Genomic DNA, 19,638 nt, shown 5'->3' on the forward strand with positions numbered 1-19,638 from the left:
AGAGACCAAGGTCCCCCTGGAGTTCCTGACTCTCAGGATCAGGGTCTGCAAGTCCCGTAGGTTAGTAGGTCTGGCCAGCAGTTTCCCTGCCTTGTGCCCTTGATCAAACACCTTCTGGTTTAGAGGAGTCTCTTTTTTGTTAGTTTAGTTTGCGCAAGTTCAAGGTTGCTTTGGGCCTGACTCAGACACAGTTTGTTGCCCACACCACCTCTGCTTTGCTTAAAGTTTAGGGAGTCTCAACTTCCTTAATCAAGACACCCCTGGCAACAGCTTTGGATGAGTCCCTTAACAGAGCAGGAGAGGCCGTGCCTTGATTGATGGACCAATATGCAACATATTCCTCCTGGGCTTGGTCCCTAATTTGGGGATGAGTAAGCCATAACGGGTTAAGTCTCCAGTTTGCCCGTGCTATCTTGGGGCCTAGTGCCAGAATCACTGATAACGGGGAGTGGTCCGAAAATGCCCTAGGGAGTTATTCCACCGACTCGACCATCTGTGCAAAATCAGCGGAGGCGAGAGCCATATCTATACGTGACAGTGAGCCATAACTGGGGGAATAGCAGGAGTATTGCTGTTCTGTCGGGTGTTTCCATCTCCACAATTCCAAAAGACCTAAGGATTCAGTCCACGTTTTGAGGTTTAGACAGTGGTGCTTAGCCTGGCTCAACCTGTCTAACTGGGGATCCACGTTATTAAAGTCTCCCAGCATGCAAATGGGCACCGCAAGTAGACCAGCGATGATTTTATAAATTTGTTCCAGAACCGCCAATGAGAAGGGGGGAGGACAATATACATTAACAAGCACTAGTGGTTGGTTATTGATTTTGCAACGTAGTACTATGTATTGGCCATAAAAGTCCATGCGGACATCTAAAAAATCAAACAGCACCCCTTTCCGAATCAGTATGGACACTCCTCTCGCATGGGTTGAAAAAGGAGAGGGATAGGCGTGCGCTACCCAGAAACGTTTGAGGGCTAGCAATTTCTGGCCGGTCAGATGAGTCTCCTGAAGAATCAAAAGAATCAATACTGCGGGGCGATATTTCTAAACATAATCAAATAGTAAGGCTCTTTTGAATTTTTGAGCAGTTGAGTCCCCTAACATTCCACGAAACTACTGCTATACCAATCATTTTGTAGTGACATATACATTCTCAGCAGTGTACACCATTACAGAAAAGAAAAATTTAGCACAGAACAGAAAAAGAAACAATAAAAACATGCTTGTCCATATCGTCGCTCTGCTTATGTAGAGACTTTATAACCAGCCACTCTATTGAATGGTCTCGGGATTAAAGCAGGATTAAAGATAAGGTACAGAGCTGCCATCTTGGATCCGCCCCCCCTTTAAGTTAACCTTATTATGATATATTGATTTTCACTTTTTATTATTTGTGGTTTTAGAGTCATTTAGCTTTTTATTCAGCAGCTCTCCAATTTGCAGTTTCCACAATCTGCGTGCTAGGGTACAAATTACCCTAGCAACCACACACTGATTTGATTAAGAGACTGGAATATGAATAGGAGAGGCCTGGATAGAAAGAGGAGTAATAAAAAGTAGCAATAACAATAAATTGTTTTTAGATGGGGAAAGCATCAGAAGAAGAAGGAAAATAAAAAAAACTTTAAAAAATAAATAATGAAGACCAATTGAAATGTTGCTTAGAATTGTTTGCTCTATAACTTACTAAATGTTAACCTGAAGGTGAACCACCACTTTAATATGAAGGCCCCACCTTACGGTAGAGTACCCGCACCCACATTTTTACCTACCTGACCCGCAACTGCCTGATCTGCAAACTGATCCGCGACACGCTGACCACCATAAAGCAGGAAGTGCTATTGCTGGAAACGGGAAGTGACGTCATCAGAAGTGGGCTAGGCAGAAAAAAAAACATTTTTAAAAGAATAAAACTTGACCTGCAAACTCTCACACCCCCCAACCTGCATCTGAAAGTCCTTCCTACAACCTACAGGTTCGCTGCTTATTTGGGGGGTACCCAACACCCTGCAGGGCTCTACCCTGGGGTACTCAGACTCTTAGGACTGCCCTGCCTGGGAGCACAGGGAAAATGGCACCAATCAGCTCTCCAACACTTGGATGCTCCATTGGGGTAACAGATTAGGAGACTGGTATATTGTTTTGTACCAATTTGAATATTTTTTCCCGGTGTCCCGCCAGCCCATTCCGACACTGCCCCTGGCCAGTTTTCAAATGGGGGTCACTGACCCCATCTAAAAACAAATGCTCAGTAAAGCTACAAATGATCTGTTATTGCTTTTTTTATTACTCTTTCTATTCAGCCCCTCCCCTATTCATATCCCAGTCTCTTATTCAAATAAGTCAATGGTTGCTAGGGTATTTTGGACCCTAGCAACCATATTTTGTAAACTGCAAACTGGAGAGCTGCTGAATAAAAAAGATGAATAACTCAAAAACCACAAATAAAAATGAAAACCAATTACAAATTATCGCAGAATATCACTCTCAACATCATACTAAAAGTTAACTCAAAGGTGAACAACCCCTTTTAGTTAACTTTTAGTATGATATTAGTTTTCATTTTTTATTATTTATGGTTTTTGAGTTTATTTAGCTTTTTATTCAACAGCTCTCCAGTTTGCAGTTTCCAAAATCTGGTTGCTACGGTCCATATTCCCCTAGCAACCACGCATTGACTTGAATAAAAGACTGGAGTATGAAAGGCAGAGGCCTGAATAGAAAGAGGAGTAATAAAAAGTTGCAATAACAATAAATTTGTAGCCTTACAGAGCATTTGTTTTTAGATGGGGTCAGTGACCCCCATTTGAAATCTGGAAAGAGTTAGAAGAAGAAGGCAAATAATAAAAAAAACTATAAAAAAATAAATAACGAAGACCAAAAGTTGCTTAGAATCAGCCATTCTATGAAATACTAAAAGTTAACTTAAAGGACTTAAAGGAGACGCACAATCACACTGGCCAGTCAGGGAAAGCGCAGATTGTGAGCGGCCTGAGCTGGGTAGCGCTGCGTGCAGAGAACTCAAGCTGAGCAATGGGTAAGGGCAACTGGTGGAAGTGGGAAGTTGTATAAACCCCACAGAGCTGTCAGGCAGAGGGAATATTCTTGGTGCCAGAATAGCCGTCTTTCTCTGATCTGATCCGTAGCCGGATGGCATTGGGCAGGGGCCTGCCATTCACAAACACGCCGTCCAGCTCGTTCACTTCCCCGAAGGCAGGCTCTGCAGAGAAACACAAGTATAAGCGCAGTCGACTCCACATACGAGGTGAGAGCTCTATCCCTCCGTCCAGTAGTTCCACTCTGGTCACGTCGTACAAACAATTCAATGAGGTTGAAGGCGCAATCACTGGCTCAATGGTAGGGATAGAGATTACCAATACAGGTAAAAGAAGGATTTTTAACTTACCGAAAAATCTTTTTCTAGACGGCCTGGACTGTCAGTGCAGACGCTATGGGGTTAAGTATCCATCTCCGGAGGCAGGACAGAAGAAAAAGATTCGGCTCCACCCCCTTGATATATACTGATGCTCCTCCTGAACCCCTCAGTTAGTTTGCCAGCTTAGTGTGGAGGAGAATAGCAGAAAAAACATGCAAGCAGTGTACAACATAACAATATCATAACATGTTAACATAACAACTTAACAGAACGGAATTATCAGGGTGGGGCTTACTGCACTGACAGTCCAGGCCGTCTAGAAAAAGATTTTTCGGTAAGTTAAAAATCCTTCTCTCTCTAGCCGGCCCTTCCTGTCAGTGCAGACGCTATGGGGACGTCCAAAAGCTGGTCCCCGATCTGGGTGGGATGAGATAATTACTAGCGCCTCACTGCAGCCTGTAAAACTTTCCTACCAAAGGCTGCAGGGGCTGAATGAAAGACGTGTAGTCTGTAAAATTTGGAAAAGGTTGAGAGTGAAGCCCAAGTGGCTGCTCTACAAATTTGTTCAGGTGTTGCTGAATTATAAAGAGCCCAAGAAGTGCTCAGTGCCCTGGTGGAATGAGCTTTGACTTTAAACGGTCTGGATTTGTCAATGACATCGTAAGCACAATTAATTGTGTCCACCAACCACCTAGCAATAGTTCGCTGGAGAACCCTGGTTGTACCCATAAGTCACCAAAAAGGTATCTGTCTTCCTATAGGATTTGGACCTATCCAAATAATAACGAATTGCTCTGACCACATCTAGCTTGTGCAATTCTTTTTCTTTCACATTAGAGGGCCGTGGACATAGTGAAGGTAAGTTAATCTCCTCGTTAATGTGAAAGGAAGAGACAACCTTGGGAGTAAATGATGGAACTGTACGAAAAACCACCCTGTCTTGGTGCAGAATAAGCCAAGGTTCTTTTTGGGATAGGGCCGCTATATCTGAAACCCGTTTCGCAGATGTAATTGCTAAGAGAAAAGACATCTTCCAGGTAAGGAACTTCAAGGAACAAGATGCTAATGGCTCAAAGGGGGGGCCCTGCAAGGCGTGGAGCACTGTGGTAAGGTCCCAAGGGGGAGTGGGGTCCCTAAAGGGAGGCCTAACCTTACCCACCCCTTGAAGAAACTGTATAAGGTCTGGTTCCCTAGCCCACTGATGCTGAAGCAATAAGGAAAGCGCTGAAACCTGGCCTTTCAGAGTAGCCAAGGATAAGCCGAGTTGAAAACCCTGAGTGAGAAATTCGACAATGGTTTGTATAGAGGCTTGGCGCCATGGAAACCCCATGGCCTCACACCAGTCTATAAAAGTCTTCCATGTTTTATGGTAAACCTTAGATGTGGATTGTTTTCGGGCTTTCAGCAGAATGTCTGTGGCCTGTTCTGAAAACCCTTTGGCCAGCCAGATTTCGGATTCAAGAGCCACGCCGTCAAATGGAGACCTTGTAAATTGTCGTGTTTTACTGGGCCTTGCATTAGTAAATCCTGTCTGAGAGGCAACCGCCACGGAGGAGCTACTAGTAAGGTCATAATCTCGGAGTACCATGCCCTCCTTGGCCAATCTGGGGCGATAAGTATGGTTTGCGTCCCCTCCTGTCGGATCTTGCGTATGACTCGTGGCAGTAGAGCTAGAGGTGGAAAAGCATAAACCTTCCCGAAAGTCCATGGTATGACTAAGGCGTCCACAAACGCTGCCCCCGGGTCTTGAGACCTGGCGCAGTAAGTAGGAACTTTGAAGTTGTGTCTTGAGGCCAACATGTCTTTGTCTGGTGCCCCACATCTGGAAACGAGTTGTTGAAACACCTCTGGATGCAGTTCCCACTCTCCTTGGTCTATCTGTTGCCGGCTGAGGTAATCCGCCTCCCAATTTAGTACGCCCGGTATGAAAACTGCGGAGACGACTGGAACATGGGATTCCGCCCAGTCGAAGATCTGAGCCACTTCCTTCATTGCTCGGGGGCTGCGAGTACCGCCCTGTTTGTTTAGGTAGGCCACTGCTGTGGCATTGTCGGACTGAATCCTGAGCGGTCTTCCCGTCAGTTCCGGTGACCAATGAAGAAGGGCATTCTTTATCGCTCTGATTTCTAGAACGTTGATTGGTAACCTGGATTCCTCCGGCGACCAGGTGCCTTGGCAATTGCGAGGTGGCCAAGTGGCCCCCCAACCCGTGAGACTGGCGTCTGTTGTGACCACTGTCCATTGGTGTGTGGTCCAAGTTCTCCCCGAGGCAAGGTTGGGCGTCAATGTCCACCATTGTAATGACTGCTTTATTGACTCTGTCATTGGAATTTGTTGGGACAGGTTGAAGTGATCCTTGTTCCAATGCCTCAGAAAATGATTTTGAAACACTCTCATGTGGAACCTGCCGAAGGGCAGGGCCTCCAGTGCTGCTACCATGTAGCCCAACAAACGAAGGCAAAGTTCTGCGGACACCGTGGATAGCAGGCGGACATGATGAGCTGTGAGCGTGATCGTTTGGATCTTCTCTGAGGTCAATGAGATAGTCTGCAGGGAGGAGTCGAACCACATCCCCAGGAATTGGATTTTCTGTGACGGTTGGAGCTGGCTCTTTTTGTGGTTGATGAGCCAACCGTGTTGTTTGAGAGCAGTGACACAAATTTGAGTGTCTCGAAGACTCTGCTCGTAGGAAGGCGACCTTATTAGGAGGTCGTCCAAATATGGGGAGAGTGTGATCCCTTGGTGTCTGAGGTAAGCAATGAGAGGACTGAGGACTTTCGTAAACACCCTGGGCGCTGTGCATAGGCCGAAAGGAAGAGCCCTGAACTGATAATGGTTCTGGAGGATTGTGAACCGCAAGTACTGTTGAGAGATTGCCCTGATGGGGACGTGTAAGTACGCATCCTGTAAGTCTACCTTTGTCATGTAACAGTGGTCCGTCATGGACATCAGGACTGATCGAATCGATTCCATGCGAAATTTCAGCTTGGAGACAAACCGATTCAGGGGTTTCAAGTTGAGTATTGGCCTGAAGGAGCCCTCCTTCTTTGTAATCAGAAACAAATTGGAATAAAAGCCTTTGTAACACTCTTGTAGTGGAACTTTGGTAATGACATTGTTGCGCAACAGTTCGCTGACAATGTTGAGGAGAGCTTGTAACTTGACGGGATCCTTTGGTATGGACGATTGTATGAAAGTGCGGGGAGGTAGGGTGTCGAAAGGAATCCTGTAACCCTCGCTGATGATAGTTAGAACCCAATCGTCTTGAATGTGTGACTGCCAATGTGGGAGAAATTCGAAAAGGCGGCCACCTACTCCTCCCCGACTTGAACTGTGTGAGTCAGGTGGAAGTGGTCTTGGGGGGACCTGGTTTCCGATGCTGCCATGGTTGGTTAGACCAAGCGGGTCTGCCCTTCTTCGAGTCCGTACCGGTTTGCGAGGACCGAAAATTGGAGTTACGAAAGGGTCGAAAGGAACGGTTTTGGGAGTTCCATTGTCTATTATATGGCCTACTGGAAGATTCTTGTCTAGGCCGTTTACCTGACGGTAAGAAGGTGCTTTTGCCCCCCGTAACTTCTGTTATAATTTGCTTTAAATCGGGTCCAAAAAGCGTATCACCCGTATACTTGAGATTAATCAACCTGGTTTTGGACGCTGTATCTCCAGTCCATTGTCGCAACCAAAGTGCTCTTCTGGCAACTGTTGTGTCGACACTAGTTTTGGCTGCCAGTTTTACTGTATCCATAGCTGCGTCAGATAAAAAGGCCAAAGCGGAACTAAGACGTTGTAGTTCCTCCTGTAACTCCTCAGGTGGTAAGGGCTTGTGTAGTAGCTCCTGACACCAGAAACGAGCTGTACGTGCTAAACCAGCTGAAGCTACCGCTGGTCGGAGGATAGCTGTGGCGTGTGTGTAGCCTTTCCTCAGGGAAGCTTCCATCTTCTTATCCATCGGATCCTTAAAAGCAGCATCTTCAGTAGGTAGTGTGGTATTTTTGGATAATCTGGCAATTGCTGAATCTACCTTGGGTGCCCTATCCCAGACCTTTTGGTGATCCGCAGGGATAGGGTAGGTGCTAAGGAAGCGCTGTGTGAGCGTGAGTCTGTGATCAGGTTTTGACCACTCGTTGTCAATAATCTGTGCTACAGATCTAAACACAGGAAAAACTCTAGATTTTTTGGGTTGCACTCCTAAGACCTTGTCAGCTTTGGAAGTAGCAGTGGTCTCATCTTTGATTTCTAAAGTGGCTAGCATTTCCCGTAATAAGCGTTTGGCTATGTCAGGGCCTGCAATAGAGCGATATTGATGCTCATTGTCTGATTCGTCCGAAGACACTTCGCTAACAGAAAGTTCCCCTGGTTCTGGGTCACTATCCTGATCACTGTTAGTACTGGAATCTGAAGACTCCGTGTCTAACCGTAGTTGGGGTTTCCTTTTCTTACCGTGAGGCGGTATTTTATTGACTGACGATTGAATAGTGGACTTAATCCAGTCAAATAATTCTTCGATTTGAGGTGTTTTAGATGAAGTTGAAGGATTTTGTTGTGGTGCTGCATTTATTTGAGGAGTCTCCTCAATATCCTGGGACAGAATTGGGTGAGGTGATAAGACTGGCGCTGAATCAAGTGGATCTGCACAGTCCAGACATATGCTATCTTCCCCTTTGCGTAATGTATGTTTACATTTCTTGCACTTTTTGAATTGGGTATGGGTTCGTTTGCCTGTGGCCTTTTTGGCCTTTGGTGTAGAGATGGCACTAGACATATCTTTTCTGAGGTCTTCTAGTACACCTTCAGTGTCCATGATACTGTATCTGTAGGACAGAAAATAGTAGGACTGTATCAATAAAGAAACATGATGCCCATAGTAGATTTAGATATCAGCATGATGTTATAAGGTAACCTATCGCCAAAACTGTACATAAGAGTAATGATTTAAACAGTAATGAGAGCCTACAGGCTATATTACTGAAAAAACGGCTTGTTTCTTGTAAGAAAAAAACGTCCATGAAGAAAGAAAAGAGTTGCCATGGTACCTACAAGCTGATTTGAATCCATCAAAACAGACAAAAAGGGCAGATACATCTTTATACATGGCTTCCTCCAATCTCAAGAGGTGGTGCTTGCCTCTATATATGTACCTCCCCCTTACACAGATGAGTGTCTGGTGCAACTAATCCAATTTATAGCACAGTTCCCCATGTTGCCGTAGTAGCTATAGGAGACTATAATGCCCTTATAGACCCCAACATGGATAGGCTGCGTAGAGATGGTAGGACAGTCTCGACCCCCCGCACACAATCTATTAGCCATAACAGAGACGGCTGGCCTAGTGGAAGCATGGAGACATTACCACCGGGAGTAAGGCAATACTCATGCTTCTCCACCTCACATATGATCCTGTCGAATAGATCATGCCTTTCTGAGCCAAAGAGCGCTCACATCGGTGAAGAGTATTAAATACCTGCCGAGAGGCATCTCAGACTACGCCCCATTGGAATTAGAATTGAGGCTAGAGCCCCAGCAAAGCAGACCCAGATGTCTCTTAATCCTCTCTGGTTGCACCTACTTAAAAATCAGGATAGAGTAGAAGAAACCATTACTGACCTTTTAGGGGCCATTGAGGATTCAGACGACCACCTCAATGGGGGGGAGGCGCTGAAAGGGCATCTCCGTGAGTTCTTTCATGTAGAAATCAATGCCTACAAGGGTCAATACGCCATTAGGCAACAACAGCTAGAACAGAAGTAATTAGGATAGAAACACAAGTCGCAATACATCCCACAAATCAAGGATTTGAGGAACTGAATTCAGTGCAAGAGGCGGTTGCAGACTATATGACTGAAAAGGCAAAGCAACAGTACCTTTTCTCCAAAGTAAATATTCTCGAGCACAGAGAAAAAGCAGGGAAAATGCTAGCCCACTTGTCCAGACAATACTCAACACCCCCTGCTATCGGCCTCCAAAAAGACGCAAATCGGAATCCAACCGCAGATCCGCTGGAAATACAAAATATTCTAAAGGGCTTCTACTCCAAGCTGTACTCGTCCACCCTAGCCCCCACAGATATGCCAGGGGTAGTAGCATTCCTTAACTCAATGCAGCTTCCCCAACTAATTCCCGAGTATCGAGGGTACCTGGAGTCAAGTATATTCCTAATTGAGGTGCAAGAGGCCAATGATTCTTTCCCTAATGGGAAAGCTGCAGGTGCTGATGGATTGCCCATAGAGCCCTGTATAAGGTCTGGAGTACATTAATTCCCAAAAACCTGTCCCCTATCCAAGCACTCCTCATGGTGCCTGTCAAAGCTAACAGGACTAACCTCAACCCCATTTTAGGGAATGTCAAGTGGGTCTTATCCAAGATTACCCATCTAATGGGAATTTCAAATGTTGACCCGTCTACCCCGCTATGGGGAAATGCCAACCTGGGCGGAGTGGTGGAGCTAAAGCCCCCAGAAGGTTGGTTAGACAAAGGGGTACGCACAATAGATGATGTATGGTGACATGACAAACCCCTTGCATTCTCCGAACTTGAGCTGGTAGGGCCACCCCCTCATCCCATTGGTTATTCTATATGAGGCTCAGGTTAAAGCTAACAAAGTGGTACAAAGAGAAGCCCCGGGAAATAGCTGGGCACCCAGTCATTGCACTAATAAATACAGAAATGACCCAGGGCATAAGTTCAAGGGTGTACAAACTGATCTGTAAGTAACGACACAAGGATAAAGCCTTAAAATGCAGAGAGCAATGGGAAAGGGATCTTGGAGTCCTTACTGATACGCAGTGGTCGGCTGCACTTAAAGCCCCGTCTCAAGTGTCCTTCATTCCTAGGCACAGAATATTACAGCTGTACCTCCTACATAAGGCCTACTACACGAGGAGCAGACTAATGTTCCCCAATCTCTCACCACAATGTCTTAGATGCAAACAAGCAGTGGGGGATCTACTACATACCCTTTGGAGTTGCCCCAAGCTTTAGGCATACTGGAGCGAGACACTGGAGATCCTAGAGGAAGTAACGGGGAGGGATAACCTAAATGACCCTAAACTATGCGTATTAAATATACAGTCAGATACTATTGTGGACTCTCAAGGGGCTCTATTCCTAAGTAAAGCTCTATTTCAAGTGCATAGAATCATTACCCTTAACTGGAAAGCAGAGGCCCCGCCAGTAGTAGCACATTGGATAAATGAGGTGTCTAATCCGGCCAACACAGAGTTCATGTTAGCCAAATATAAGGGCTGTCTGGATAAGTTCCATAGGATATGGGACCCCTGGCTAAGGAAATAACCCCCGCAGAGGTACTGGAGCTGTGATTATTTGTAAAATAAACTCTGTCAGGGTAAAGTATAGTGTGACCAGACATAAGTAGATATTAGCTAGAACTGGATCATTATTGTCTCCTGTAATGGAATATTGTTGTCAAGCTCATACGTATATCCTACTGAATGTGATGTATAAATTTGCTTATGTTCAATAAAACTTACCTGAACAAAATAAAAGTTAACTCAAGGTGAACAACCCCTTTAAGTTAACTTTTAGTATGATATTTTGGTTTCCATTTTTTATTATTTGTGGTTTTTGAGTTATAGAGCTTTTTATTCAGCAGTTCTCCAGTTTGCAGTTTCCAATATCTGGTTGCTAGGGTTCAAATTACCCTAGCAACCATGAAATGACTTGAATAAGAGACTGCAATATGAAAGGCAGAGGCCTAAATAGAAAGATGAGCAATAAAAAGTAGGATAAACAATAATTTGTAGCCTTACTGAGCATTGGTTTTAGATGGAGTCAATGACCCCCCATTTGAAATCTGGAAAAAGTCAGAAGAAGGCAAATATTGAAAAAAAAACGATGAAAAATAAATAACGAAGACCAAAAGTTGCTTAGAATCGCCCATTCTATAAAATACTAAAAGTTAACTCAAAGGTGAACCACAACTTTATTATGGTGGCCCAACCCTGGGGAAGAGTCCTGCGTGGAAACAATTTTTAATACCAAGACCTGTAACCCACACCCACATTTTTACCTACCTGACCCGCAACTGCCTGATCTGCAAACTGATCCACGAAAAGCTGACCACCATAAAGCAGGAAGTGCCGTTGCTGGAAACAGGAAGTGACGTCATCAGAAGTGGGCTAGGCAGAAAAAAAAACATTTTTAAAGGAATAAAACTTTTCAAGATCCACAACTTGACCTGCAAACCCTCAGACCCCCAACCTGCATCTGAAAGTCCTTCCTACATCCTACAGGTTCGCTGTTTTTTGGGGGGTACCCAACACCCTGCAGGGCTCTACCCTGGGGTACTCAGACTCTTAGGACTGCCCTGCCTGGGAGCACAGGGAAAATGGCACCAATCAGCTCTCCAACACTCGGATGCTCCATTGGGGTAAAAGGCGGATAAATTATAGTCCCTCGTGCCCAGTGTGTTATAGTTGACAAACAAGCCCATTTATTGTGGAGGAGAAAACGTGTCTTTGCTGATAGAAGTGAATCCTTGTAGGTCTGCTCTATGGACTCCCATTCAATAATCACACGCAATAACATGGAAATAATTATTCTGCCGGGAGATTCTAATGAGCTTTTAGTCTTCTATCCGTGCAAACGTTGCTCAGAGACGCGCTGTGGTTTCCGATGGTGTGTGTGTGGCAAAGTTGTGTTGGGTTCTTATCTGAGGTTCCCAGACTGTAGAGCTTGACACCCAGTTAGGATAAGATGTTGGGTGTCTTTTTTCGTAAATATCACTGAAAGATCATCTTGAAGGCCAAGTAGGTGAAGCCTTTTGGTGGATGTCTATTTTCTGTCCTACATACCCTGAAAGACAATCATGAAAGCCAGTTAGGGTAAGATTTGGGGTAAGCGTTACTGACCTAGTTACCCCTGAAAAGCCACCTTGAAAGGCCATTTCAGTGAGATTTGGGGTGAAGTTATCTGATGTCCTAGATATTCTACGTACTATGGGGGAAAATCACTAACGGGCGAAAATTCGCCAGCGACGGCTTCATCGCCTTCGCCACACTTCGCCAGGCGCAACTTCACACAGACAACAATAATTCACCAAGTTGCGAAGTTTCGTTGCCACCACCAAACACTTGTGAAGTTGCGATGTTACTACGGGAAGGCATAGCGAAGTTGCACTAGCGTTAGTGCATATGGCGGGAAGTTAAATTTCAATGGACGTATATGTTGCAGCAAATACATTACACTACAGAAGCCCAGGGAACCTTAAGAAATAAAATAAAGTTGTTATATTGCCCTACACATGAGCCCACAGTATAGTTTATGTGCCATATGTAAGGCCCGGACTGACTCTCTGTTGAGGGGCTGCTGTAAGTTGCCATAGACAGTCACTATTTAGTGGGCTGATGGGGGGCTGCTTGGGCCTCTGTATACTTGGAATGCCAGGGCCTATTGTGAATCTCAGTCCGGACCTGGTAAGGAAATGTAGGGGGAAAGGAGGGAACCAAAAAAAAAAATGTACAATCTCTTTTAGCCTATCACCTTGTAAAAAGGAAAAGCCATTGTTTTTTGGGACTTAGAAAACATTTAAACTTTTTTTTGACCAAGTCCTATCTACTCTATTGCACTTCGCCTGCTCTGAGGTGGCGAAGGCAAGTCTGGTGATAGAGTTAACGTTCAGTAAAAACATAAACTCAGTGAATTTGCGTAGTAACGCTCTTTCGCCAGAGCGAAAACACACCTGCCGTTAGAGTGCGAAGTTGCGCTAGAGTCCATCTCCTAATTATGCCGGTGCCCATTAGTAAATTGGCGAAGTGCCAAAATGACGTCACGCTGGCGAATTTTCTCCAGCATTAGCCACTTTGCCCTTTAGTAAATTTGCCCCTATGGCTTAATAGCTGATGATTTCTTATATCGTAGATACCTCTGAAAGACCATCATGAAGGCCAATTAGGGGAAAATGTGGGTCAAGTGTCTGTTTGATGTCCTAGATACCCCTGAAACATCATCTTGAAGGCCATCGGGGCCAGTTAGGGTGAGATTTGGGAAGAATGCCCAGGATACAAAACTCTATTATGGTTCGTTAGGGTGGAATTTGGGGTCTAATGTTTGAAACCATGGCTGATAGTCATTGATATTTCCTACATCTGGAACTTTGTTATGAACTAAAGGGGGGGGGGGCTGAACAAAAGCTGGACCTCCTACTACAGGATCTATCTTTTTATCTCCCTCTCTCTATCTGTCTGTATCCACCATTCACCAGTCTACTTCTATCTATGCATCTCATATGATCTCTCTCTCAGTGTATCTGTCTCAATCTCTCCATAAATAGAATAAATTTGAACAAAGAATAATAAGATAACGAAGATAATTCTAACCCATCTCTTGCTTGAACGTTCTGTACACCCAAAGCCTGGCCAGCGGCACCCAAGGTCATTGCTGTGAAGGTGCAATTGTCACGGGGGCCTATCGGCTCTCAGCGGGGGAAGTCCGGACCTAGGAGGAAGCTTCTGGTTAAAGTCCAAGATCGCGGTACAGAAGGGATCAAGAATAAACGTAGTCAAGATACAGGCAATAGTTCAAAAGGCTGGCGGCAATAATCAAAACAGAAAAATCCAATAATCAGCAATCACAGGAAAATAGAAACAGCCAGGAATGAAGTAGCCAAATCCTACAATCGGGCATTGAACCCGTGACCTTGGTGTCCTTTTATTTTAAATTTTGGCACCAGAGACGTCATCACGCATCTACACCCGTGTCCAGGGTCGGACTGGGGGACCTCTGTCCAGGGCCCCCTGTGGCCCCCCTACTGTGAGGTGCCGATCGGGCCACACGCATGAATGAGCACACAGCGCGCATGCGCGAACAGCGGGCGCATGTGCAGACGGCGCTGAAAGAAAACTTTTTTTTTTTTAGAATTCCTATATCAGAAGAGGGGTCTGGCCCAGCGGTGGCCCACCGGGTTTTTTCCCGGTTTCCCGCCTGGCCAGTATGACACTGCCGGCGTCACTAGGCTGTTGTCCACGTGGTGGCTATGGGTGCCGTCATCTTGGAAGCGGCGCTGTAGAGGAACGGTGAGCCCTGACAGCAATGCCCTCTCAGTGGGAGGCCATAAGTACCCACTTCTCTCTCTCTCGGCAGCCCTATCTCTAACCCCCTTTTGTTCTCGCCTGATTGCTTTCCATTAAGGGCAACAAATTTTTATTTGTGTGATTCCTCTTCATGCTGCATTAGCTTAAGGGGGTCAAGTACTCTCCCCTCAAACTGTACTCTCCCCTCATACAATACTCTTCCATCATACAATACTCTCCCCTCATACAGTACTCTCCGTTCATTCAGTACTCTCCCCTCATCTGTACTCTTCCATCATATATTAGTCTCCCCTCAACGCGTCGGGCAGGGTTGACAGGTCTAATTATAAACCACCAGCAACCCTGGCGTTGGCATTTGAATTCTCGGATCACACGGTAAACACACAATATCCAAAACTTTAATACACAGTACTCTCCCCTCGTATTGCACTCTCCCCTCATCTGTACTCTTCCCTCATACAATACTCTCCCCTCATACAGTACTCTTTCCTCATAAAGTACTCTCCCCTCATACAGTACTTTCCCCTTATACAGTACTCTTCCATCATACATTACTCTTCCCTCAATGCAGGGTTGCCAGGTCTAATTTTAAACCACCAGCTACACTTTATTATAAAGAATAGGTGGGATACATAAACTACTTGAGCGCCTAGTCTACAACCGACTAACCTCATTCCTCCCTGACAATAACCTGCTGGACCCCCTACAATCTGGTTTTAAGCCACAACACTCCACTGAAACTGCACTGACTCGACTAACTAATGACCTTTTAACCGCTAAAGCCAACAATCATTTCTCACTACTAATACTACTTGATCTCTCAGCTGCATCTGACACTGTAGATCACCCTCTCCTCCTCCAGTCCCTCCATTCACTTGGCCTTCGTGACACAGCCCTGTCCTGGTTCTCTTCTTACTTTACTAATCGTTACTTCAGTGTCTCCTACAACTGAGTAGCATCTTCTCCCCTACCTCTTTCTGTTGGGGTTCCTCAAGGCTCTGTCCAGGGACCATTACTATTCTCCCTCTATACTTCCTCCCTCTGCAAATTAATCAACTCGTATGGTTTCCACTACCACCTCTATGCTGACGATACTCAGATCTATCTCTCATCTCCTGATCTCAACCCAGAACTCCTAACTCGCATCTCCTCCTGCCTGTCCGCTATCTCTACCTGGATGTCACAACGCTGCCTTAAATTAAACCTCTCTAAAACTGAAATGGTTCTCTTTCCTCCAACTAACACCAGTAACATCCCAAAGGATCCATCATAGCTAACAATTCCACTATCACTCTGTCTCCCCAGGCCTTGGGGTTATCCTAGATTCTGCCCTGTCATTCACTCCTCATATCCAGTCACTTATTAAATCATGTCACTTCCACCTAAGGAACATATCCAAAATACCATCATTTATCACCCAAGATGCTGCCAAAATTCTTGTTCACTCTCTCGTCATATCACGTCTAGACTACTGTAACTCTCTTTTAATTGGCCTTCCCCTCCAGAGACTGTCACCTCTCCAGTCAATAATGAACACTGCTGCGAGGCTCATACACCTCAGCAACCGCTCCTCCTCTGCCTCGCCATTCTGTCAATCCCTGCACTGGCTTCCGCTACCTTTCAGAATCAAATTCAAATTAATGACCCTGACTTCAAAGCACTTCATAACTCTGCCCCATCCTACATCTCTGAACTCATCTCTATATACTCACCCAACCACTTACTACGCTCCTCTACTGACCTGCTACTCAACTCTTCTCTCAATACCTCCTCACACACTCGCATTCAAGACTTTGCAAGGGCTGCACCCCTCCTCTGGAACTCTCTCCCACGGTCTGTACGACTTTCTCCCAACTTTTCTGCTTTGAAGAAATCTCTTAAAACGCACTTCTTTCGAAAAGCCTACCCTCACTCTGCTTAACTACCAAATACAACACCACATACAGTACCACATTTCTCACCCACTTAATTCGATCTAGCCCACTCCAACACCTTGTGTATTATTCCCTTCCCTTTAGAGTGTATGCTCTTTTGCATAGGGCCTTTCTCACCTTTTGTACCTGTATTGATTGTGATGTATGTAACTCCATATGTTCTATGTATATAATTCATGTGATTTAGTTGTATAATCACATTTACTTTACAGTGCTACACAATATGTTGGCGCTATATAAATACATGTTAATAATAATAAAATAATAATAATACAGCAGAAACATGGGAGTTAGTCAGGAATGGGACAACCCCGTTACCTGAAGCCCCAATGCTCCTTCTGATGATGTCAGTTGAAAATCGATAGTGATGTCAGAGTGTTGGAAATACAGGTTACAGACTAACGTTTCGGCCCAACGAGGCCTTTCTCAAAGTGCTAACATAGTATTAAAACGAGCCTTATATCTATGTACTGGCGGGAAAAACAGCAGTCACAACTATGACGTGAGAACTAAGCGACTGCCTATTAAATCCATCACATTAAGTACATAAATAGTGTAAACCATGTCATTAAGATGTATGCATCAGTCAGTCTGTTGTGTTATCACCTTACACACTTCAGCATACTCACATACTTGATTATCAATAAAAGGGCTAAAAACAAACCATTAAGTAACACTATGTAGTTGATTGTTAACCGAAGTGAACATAATGTGTTACAAATGTTACTAATGTGACTTCCTTTGAATATGATATTATCAGCCTCCCTGTCCATGTCCCAGCTCCTACTCAATTCCCTATATACACCCCAATAAAACTATTGATGCTTCTATCAGCAGCTATTAAGCTCCATCACTGCACTCTTAAGTTATATACCTTATGGCATCTAATTATCTACATCCCATGCTGTTGCTGAACTACACATCCCATGCTGTTGTTAAACGACACATTTAATATATAAGCTAAAGTTGGTATTTAATCTTACTGTGAGGCTGGTTTACACTATTTATGTACTTAATGTGATGTATTTAATAGGCAGTCGCTTAGTTCTCACGTCATAGTTGTGACTGCTGTTTTTCCCGCCAGTACATAGAAATACTATGTTAGCACTTTGAGAAAGGCCTTGTTGGGCTGAAACGTTAGTCTGTAACCTGCATTAAAGCTATCTATAATCGTTTACTCCCTGAGAGTGTGGTTCTTTTTTAGAAGATATATATATATATATATATATATATATATATATATATATATATATATATATATATATATGAAATTAAGCACCTAATCTGTTATATATATCGCAAAGTAGAAAACCTCTAATGAAAAGAAACACGATTGCTTTACAACAGGAAATTTTGTAACAATTTGTAACTTATGAACTTGCAACTTGTGAACTTTATGATACATTTAACTAATATGAAGTAGTGTAGTGATGTGCGGGTCGGGTTTTTCTCCGCGCCCGCCTGAGCCTGACTTCTGACTTCCCTTTATAGACCCAACCCGCTGATGATGTCACAAAAGGGCGGGGTGAGCAGGCGCAGGGGATATAAAGCCAGAAGCCGGCAGTTGAAGTTGAGGATCGGGGTCGGTGGGGTGCGGGGTCGGCCTGTACCGGGTCCAGCAGGTATTATATCTGCATATCACTACTATGAAGTCTACATTGTTTTTTAACTATTTTTTCAATGTATTGATAATTGCCATGTTAATTGATAGAATAGAAAATAGAATAGAAAATACCGCTCTGACTCACCGCTAGCCTTCTTTGCAATACAGGCGGCCCATGGATCTGTCTCTGGGCGCTGGATTCTCTTGGCGTCCCACGCCTCACTGAATAGGAAGAAGAAAAGACAACGTTTCTGCTCACCGGAGTGCTTTAAAATAAAAAAATCTTTATTTTTCCATAATAACGGACATGCTAATGATTAAGGCCGTCTGTGCCCGAAACGCGTCAAGCTAAACGTGCTGTGTGCCCATTACTATGGATCAATAAAGATTTTGGATTTTAAAGCTCTCTGGTGTGCGGAAACTTTGCCTATGTTAACTGATATGACAAGTTCCTTGGGAGGGGTTTTCTCTTGGGTATAAGACACATGGTGGTATAATGGAAACTGAGGTCTCTGAGAAGTACGTTGTTGCGAAATGCGTTAGACCTTGGATGCTGATTTTTAACCAAAAGAAATAATAAAGATGGATGTTTTTTTTAAACCGATGCTGAATTGAGCGATCCTTAACCTTCGGAGTGCACTGCAACACTTTTTTTTCCCCAACACTTGGTGAAATTGTTTCTCTTAGCGACAGACTTGGGGCAGCAGCCCCCGAGTCAGACCACGAATCGGCTAAGCCAATCCATATATTTTACCTGTAAATGAGTGTTGGGATGGCCTGTGTGCGGGGGATTAACTTGAAATCATAAGTGTAGGGCTCAGGCCAAGAGCACCCGGCCACGTGGATTGAACGGTGAGCGACTATAGAACCCAAAGGCCTAATTATAGTTGGATTGGATGGAGTTTAATAGACAAAGAGGATATAGCCGCTACGGGTGCTGGATATATGTATATATATAATTTGTGTGCTATGAACAACAGCAGCAGCACTGATTGGAACCCTGGCTGATGAATGAATGGATCCAACAGACTCAATAGGCCACACATACAAAGCAATGCTCAGTGTACTTAATAGGCTGTGTATGTACTGCACATATAATTAGAAATAAATGCCATATAAACCTCACTCATCAAATGGGGACACTTCCCCTTTAAGAGCAGGGAACAGAGGTGACTTCACCCGGGCGTTGTGACAGTTGGTTCAGTCCGTTGGTTGGCCCTGTGGTGAGAGGTAAGTGGACTTTCCCTCTGGGAGATTTATTGCCAAAAAACGTTATTTTAGTGCAAAAAGAGGCAGGAATTTGGGCAATGTTTTTCCCCCAGACTAGTGGGTGTCGCACCTCTCACTGATTTTAGTGAATTTAAAGAATTTTCCCATAAAATGTGCTTGGGAGGAGCCTTTAATCTTAGTGCTGGTTGGGAGACACAGACCAGGATTTGTCAGTTATACAGGAATGTCAGCAAATATTCACATTTATTAATGAAGGGAACATTTGGGGACCCCTGTACCTCACCATAAGCTGCTTAATTTGTGTTCCCAGTACTGACAGGCTCCTTCGAGATTTGCCCCTCTGCCCCCTGGTATCTGCCCCCAGCCCTGCTCTTATGTACCAACATTGTAGCTAAATACATGTTCCCTTTATCCAAGTCTGGAACTAGGGGTGGGAAGCAGAGGCA

At 44.5% G+C, this 19,638-nt stretch overlaps 2 protein-coding genes and 1 long non-coding RNA gene across 12 annotated transcripts in view; 1 reads left to right on the plus strand and 2 right to left on the minus strand.

The window, feature by feature from the left end:
- Positions 1 to 19,638, plus strand: part of LOC121393056 — a 1,743,327-nt gene that overhangs the window by 1,299,068 nt on the left and 424,621 nt on the right. The window lies entirely within an intron of this gene.
- LOC121400955 lies at positions 1,839 to 6,180 on the minus strand. Of its 2 annotated transcripts, none has more exons than XM_041585304.1 (2): positions 2,951 to 6,180; positions 1,839 to 1,878 (listed from the first exon to the last, which is right to left on the minus strand). In XM_041585304.1, exon 1 carries the CDS (start codon positions 6,178 to 6,180, stop codon positions 4,069 to 4,071), a length of 2,112 nt encoding a protein of 703 aa, XP_041441238.1. In that variant the 3' UTR covers positions 1,839 to 1,878; positions 2,951 to 4,068. The 2 variants fall into 2 exon arrangements, with proteins under 2 accessions (XP_041441238.1, XP_041441239.1); XM_041585305.1 differs by lacking the exon at positions 1,839 to 1,878 and having other exon boundaries at positions 2,843 to 3,221; positions 3,408 to 6,180.
- Positions 11,653 to 18,188, minus strand: LOC121401037. Its single transcript, XR_005966061.1, has 3 exons — positions 18,108 to 18,188; positions 13,712 to 13,829; positions 11,653 to 12,188 (listed from the first exon to the last, which is right to left on the minus strand). It is a non-coding gene; the product is annotated as an uncharacterized LOC121401037 (long non-coding RNA).

Source organism: Xenopus laevis, chromosome 3L (assembly GCF_017654675.1).
Source record: "Xenopus laevis strain J_2021 chromosome 3L, Xenopus_laevis_v10.1, whole genome shotgun sequence".
NCBI classification, from domain to species: Eukaryota; Metazoa; Chordata; class Amphibia; order Anura; family Pipidae; genus Xenopus; species Xenopus laevis.